Source organism: Ornithorhynchus anatinus, chromosome 7, assembly GCF_004115215.2.
Source record: "Ornithorhynchus anatinus isolate Pmale09 chromosome 7, mOrnAna1.pri.v4, whole genome shotgun sequence".
Lineage (NCBI taxonomy): Eukaryota > Metazoa > Chordata > Mammalia > Monotremata > Ornithorhynchidae > Ornithorhynchus > Ornithorhynchus anatinus.
Window position 1 is genome coordinate 43,876,624 of NC_041734.1, and position 6,551 is coordinate 43,883,174.

Here is a 6,551-nt window from a genome sequence, read left to right on the forward strand (position 1 = left end):
TCATATATGTGCACAACCACACAAACACACATACACAAACACACATACACACACAGACACACAAACAAACCTTAAAGATAAGATTATAAATGGCAATGTTAACTCTCCATCACCTTTCTCTCATAACTTCCAAATTCCTGGGTGTATTAGGCACGGAACTGTGTCTAGATAACCTAGTACCTGCTATCCCATTGCAAAAAGGAATTAAAGTGGGTGAATCTGAAATGATGATAATAATATTATTTATTATTACTAGTAATAAATGAGGTAACTGAGGCAGAGAGAAGCTAAGTGACCCAGAAGACAAGGTCACAAGGTCCCAAGGTCACCCAGCAGACAAGTGGCAGAGCCAGGATTAGAACGCAGGTTCTTTGATCCCAGGTCCATGTTCTTTCCACTAGGCCACATTGTCATGTACTGGTCACAGCTCCAACAATTATTGCCCTATTTTTCCCAAGCAAACTACGCTGCCAGAAGGCATGTAAGACTTCCTGAAGAGGGAAAGAGTAAGGGTGCCCACCTCAGCCCCCACCCCCAGCCCTCAGCTAGGGCACACTTCCTCTTCATGAAGCCCTGTCCTCTCTGAACTGTCAGGCTGTTCAGCACCCACAGGAGGTTTGTTCACCAACCAGAGATAGACCTTCCTGTTACAGGTGCACCTGCTCCCTCAGTCTCCCTGCAGCCAGGCTTGGGAGGGGGATCACCAGGACGAGGGGCTCACTTATCCCCAGGTAATTCATCTGCTCAGAATGGAGACACCAACCCCTGTCTCCAACCACAGGGATGGTGGTGCAGGAAGGGTTAGAGAAGCTCCAGGTTCCTGCCTGGGGAACGGCAATGGGAGGCAGTAACTTGAGTTTACAATAAAGTGTGTTTCTGGCCTGTTGGGAATCATTCATTCATGGAGCATCAATCTCTAGTGACTAAAGGGAATCTCTGCTCTTCAGAAAAGGTCTAATTTAAACCCAGACTCTAGCCTTCAAGTCAGCAGGCTATAGCTCATAACTCTCAGAGAAATCTGTTCCTGTTTAAAAGAAAATATGAATGGAAGGGGGCTTTAGATACTTAGACATTTCTGAGGAGGGTGTTCCCTCTCTATCCTATCACACGCACACACACAAACACACTTAGTAGTTAACCACAATTACACAATGAATTCAGATAAAACACCCCACTTCTCCATCAGCAGGCTATAGCTGGGCTTTTGGTAGCCTATGGAAGGCAGTCTGGGATGGGTTGGCATCACATAGGGGAGAGAGTCCAGGTGTATGTCCCAGGTAGGTGCCATTTTGGAAGCAGTGGTTGCTTGGTCCTGGAGGTCTGATCAAAAGAGCAGCAGTCACTCCAGACTGGCTGATCCTCCCTGCCAGGCATGGTTTCCTGAACTGGGCATAGAAGCCTTGCCCTCCCCCACCCCCAAATGGAATAGTTGCTGAAGCCAGGTGGCACAGAGCACTCTAGAGTGGCCACAAGAGAAGAGGGTTGAACTGTAACTATTTGAGCTAGGGCCTGAATTGACCAGACAAATGTAGCTAAATTGACCAGATTTAATAATTATGATATTTGTTAAGCACTGACAATGTGCCAGACACTGTACTAAGCATTGGGGTGGATATGAGCAAATCGGGTTGGGCACAGTCCCTGTCCTGGCATAGGGTGCACAGTCTTAATCCCCATATTACAGATGAGGTAACTGAGGCACAGAGAAGTGAAGTGACTTACCCAAGGCCACACAGCAGACAAGTGATGGAGCTGGAATTAGAACTCATGACCTTCTGACTTCCAGGCCCATACTCTATCCACTACGCTATTGACTATTTTTGACTATTTAGAATGTAATGTGAATTGGGAAGGGGCTGGGAGAAGATGAGTGACCTCAGGCGAGTCTTTTAACTTCTCTGTGCCTCAGTTACCTCATCTGTAAAATGGGGATTAAGATTGGGAGCCCTATATGGGGCAGAGACTGTGTCCAACCTGATTACTTTGCATGATTACACTATGAGCCCGTTGTTGGGGAAGATTGTCTCTGTTGCCGAATTGTACATTCCAAGCCCTTAGTACAGTGCTCTGCACACAGTAAGCGCTCAATAAATATGACTGAATGAATGAATCTACTCCAGTGCTTACTGTGGTGCCTGGCATATAGCAAGCACTTAAAAAATGCTATTAAAAAGAGATACAAAACACATAGGTGTCTGGGGAATGATATAGTTTCTCTTTTAATGAAGTCCAGAACACTCTCTTTATGAAGTTTAGGTCTCTTTAAGAATGGTTTGGTGCATCACATATCCTGATTTACCAGTCAATTGCCTCAGTTTTGTTATAAATGCAGACATTTACATGGAACTGTAAAATCGGGACAAGTTTTCATTTTGTTAAATTGAGGTTTTACTGGCGGGCTTCTGAAGGTTCACAAAACCGCAGAACTGAACGGAGGGAAATTGATTTCTTCTCTGTTCAAAACAAACTCATGCACATTATAGAGAGAGATTAAATAAACTCCCTTTCAGTTGAAGAAAACTCAAGTTAGCCCCCTTAGCTGAGCTAGGAAAGTCGAGTTCTTGTGGCAGGGAAACACTGCCCTAACCAGGAGGGAAATGCAAGTTTCCCATTGCAGTGTCACTGAAGTTTCTGAGGAGAGGTGTCTCTTTCAACTTACATCTTTCAGAATCTGAGGAAAGCTTCATGGAAAAATCAAGCTGCACAGCTCCCTTTCTCTTTAAAAAAACAAAAACCCAAGAGCCAACCCCAGAGACACCCAGGGAGAAAGTCAGCTAGAGATTTCTGTGAGGTTCCTAAAGGAGAGAAACCATGCCCAAGTTTAGAGGATAAACAGCACCATTCTTGGCTGTTGCAGTAGTTCAGACACATTCAGAACCCGAGAGCCTTGCCCACATGATACCGTTATTATCCAGGAGGAGAGACCCTATCATCAACCACCCAGGATATTGTGGGGACCCCTGGTACTCACCTCATTTTTCTGCCTTTGGTGCTTTGGCTTTGATTAGATGTTCCCCCCCCACCCCAGCCTTATTTGTCTGTGATCCTTTTCCTGAGGTCTGTCTTCCTCCCGTCTCTCCTGTGCTCCACTGTTTGCCTTATCTTTGTTCTGAGATCCGTGTATGTGTCTGTGGAGTTGGCTGGCATTCTCCATGCAGGTCACGCCTTCCCCTGCCTGCAACAAATTCCACCCCCCCACCCCCCTTTTCCTTGTCTCTCTCTCTCCTCTCTCTCTCATCTCTGTCTCTTTCTCTCACTCCCTCTTTTCTTTCTCTTTCTTTCTTTCTCTTTCGTCTATCTCTTCTCCATCCTTTTCTCTCCTCTCTCTCTCTCCTCTGCCTCTTCCCTCTCTTTTTCTCTCATTCTCTAACCTCACCAAACTGAATCTGTCTTCCCCATCCAGAAGTCTGTTCCCACTAGTCCCCTCCTCTCTCCCTGTGGGACTGACTCAAACACTTCAGAGAAAATCCTCCGGCTCAATAGGTATTTGTGTTAGTAAATCTATGGAGAGAGGGAGGGGAAGAGAGAGAGAGAGAGAGAGAGAGAGAGAGAGAGGGAGAGAGAGAGTATGTGTGTATGCTTGTTTTGGCTCCTTTGCCAGATGGCTACAATTTGCTTCCCTTTGGAACAAGCAGCAAAGACATAGGCAAATGAATACAAAAAGAAAATGCCAATAAAAGAACAACAACAGCAACAAACTGAAAGAAAAACACAATGTCTACACATGGGAAGAAATAATTTACTAGAAACAAGTCCAGAAACAAAATCCATACCCCATGGCTCCAAATAACTGCAGGTTTCCTAGGAGTAGAGTCACTGTCAAAGAATTCAAGGAAGCATGAATTCCTTTTGCTAGACCGTTGTTCTTTACAACTCAAAAATAAAACTTTAATAGTTGTTTACTAACTACTCTGTAATCATGCCTTGTAACATCCAGTGGTTTAACCCACAACAGAGAATTTATTACAACAAGAACAAAAAACAACTGATAGCATGTGTCTTTTGTATAAACATGTACCTATGAACCATAAGAAAATGAGACACTGCCTATAAGCAGAACTTATTCAAAACAGAAAGGATTCTCCAAAGTGTCAACATTTACTTTAAAGATACTGCCTGCAAAGTGAGTCAGCATCAAATAAATGTGCATATGTTAATGTATGTACATGCCCTTAGACTTTAGGTACAAATGTACCTAGACTGTAAGTTCATTGTGGGCAAGAATTTCTCTCTTTATTGTTGTACAGTACTCTCCCAAGTGCTTAGTACAGTGTTCTGTACACAGTAAGCTCTCAATAAATACAATTGAATGAATGTATTTAGGCATATGTGCAAACTTTATGCACAAGTATGTAGGCAGAGGATCAACCATCACTGCTTGGTTATATGATGTAAAACTCCTATAGTTTAACTTCCCATTTTAGTGTTTCAAACCCTATCATTTTTTTTCATTATACAGCAGTTTCTCCATTTCACACTTTATAAAAGGGCTTGGCTATAAAAGGACCATTTTCTAGATGTGCAGGTGTGAAAGAAAGAGATTAGAGAATGTATTTTGGTCTTTGAATTTAGGCTCTTGGACAACACACTTCTGTTCAAAGCAAAGGTTTCAAAAGACTTATTAAGAAGATGCAGAAGGCTTCTCGTACATCAAATAGCTCCCACAGAACAACATTTTAATGATTTAAGTGTAAATGAATCAGAAACACATGGATTGCATTTCCCTTGGAATACACAAGGGTTTAAAAATGAAGGCGAAAAGAATTTGGCAAAAGAGTTTGGGTTGTGCAGAACCCAGCCCATGAGAGACATTCCGTGAATTTACAACACGGCAGCTGGTTTGCCAGTCACTGATGCAGCGGGTATACACGTGAAAACAGCAGGCATTTACAAAGCGCAGATATTAAAGTAAAGAGAAAGCCAGGACACAGACCTGGCTAAGGGATCAAGAAGCAACTGGGCTACAGAGAAGAATGCTCCATGAAAAGCCTCTAAACTGTAAGCTCATTGTGGGCATGGAACATCTCTACCAACTTCTTCTTATAGTGTACTCTCTCAAGCACTTGGGACAGTGCTCTGTACTTAGTAAGTGCTCAATAAATGCAACTGATTGATTGACTAAAAAGCTTTTGGAAAATGGACCATCCTGAAACTCTTCCAGTGTTTTCAGATCTTGTATTTTTTTTTCCCCTGGGATCTTTCCACTGTTGGTGTAGAACCTGTTCAAACAGGCCTTTGTGGCTCATTGCTAAATGAGTCCTTTCCAAGAGTAGTTCACTGTTTGTGACAACATCATTAGAGTTAGGTTAAACAACTGTGATGTCACAATCAGTAATTGGATGGGTGAGGGGTGGAGAAGAGTCTTTCCTTGATATTCCTAATGGTTTGAACACAGTTCACTTTACTTTGGTACTTGAATGTCTGCCCTGAACCTGAACTCAGAAGCAATGTGGCCTAGTGGAAAGAGCATAGGCCTGGGAGTTAGAGGACTTAAAACACATCCTGAGAGAAGCAGTGTGGCCTATTGGATAGAGCACGGGCCTGTGGGTCAGAAGGTCATGGGTTCTATTTCCGACTCCAACATTTGACTACTGGGTGACCTTGGGCAAGTTACTTCACTTCTCTGGGCCTCAGTTACCTCATCTGTAAAATGGGAATTAATTTTTGTGGTATTTGTTAAGCAGAAATACCAGGGACAGGGACTAGGTCTAACCCTATTTACTTGTATCCACCCCATCACTTAGTACAGTGTCTGACACATAGTAAGCACTTAACAAATACTACAATTACTAATTATGATTATTACTGGTGTTCTAATTTTGGCTCTCCCACTTGTCTGCTGTGTGATCTGTGGTAATTCGCTTAACTTCTCTGTGCCTCAGTTGCCTCATCTATAAAATGGAGATTAAGATTTTGAGCCTTATAATAATAATAATAATAATGTTGGCATTTGTTAAGCGCTCACTATGTGCAAAGCACTGTTCTAAGCTCTGGGGAGGATACGAGGTGATCAGGTTGTCCCACGTGGGGCTCACAGCCTTAATCCCCATTTTACAGATGAGGTAACTGAGGCCCAGAGAAGTAAAGTGACTTGCCCAAAGTCACACAGCTGACAAGCGGTGGAGCCGGGATTTGAATCCATGATCTCTGATTCCCCAGCCCATGCTCTTTCCACAGAGCCATGCTGCTTCTCATGTAGGACAACCTGATGTCTCTTATGTCCCAGCGATTACAACAGTACCTGGCACATAGTAGGGGTGCTTACCAAATGCCATTAGAAAACAAACAAAAAACCCTAGAAACAAAAAACAAGAAGCAAGGCACAGAAATAGTAATGGTATTCATTGAGTACCTACAGGGTGCAATGCCCTGCATTAAATGTTTGGAATAGTACAAGACAAACAGGCTGCATGTTCCCTGCTTGTAGGAAGCTTAATAATAATAATAATGTTGATATTTGTTAAGCGCTTACTATGTGCAGAGCACTGTTCTAAGCGCTGGGGTAGACATGGGGGAATCGGGTTGTCCCACGTGGGGCTCACAGTCTTCAT

At 43.2% G+C, this 6,551-nt stretch overlaps 1 protein-coding gene across 4 annotated transcripts in view; it reads right to left on the reverse strand.

Annotated features, from left to right (window-relative positions):
- Nucleotides 1-3,182, reverse strand: part of MASP1 (MBL associated serine protease 1) — a 75,987-nt gene extending 72,805 nt beyond the window's left edge. Inside the window, exon 1 of one of the 4 annotated variants that reach the window (XR_003760901.2) lies at nt 2,972-3,176. Coding sequence is in view for 3 of the 4 variants with exons in the window: in XM_016227991.3 (XP_016083477.1) it covers nt 2,972-2,976 (5 nt within the window). In the remaining variant the exon portion in view is untranslated. Of the gene's footprint in view, nt 1-2,971 lie in introns of all 4 variants that reach the window. The other 3 variants (XM_016227991.3, XM_016227989.3, XM_016227995.3) reach the window with 3 other exon arrangements.
- Nucleotides 3,183-6,551: the final 3,369 nt, after the last annotated feature.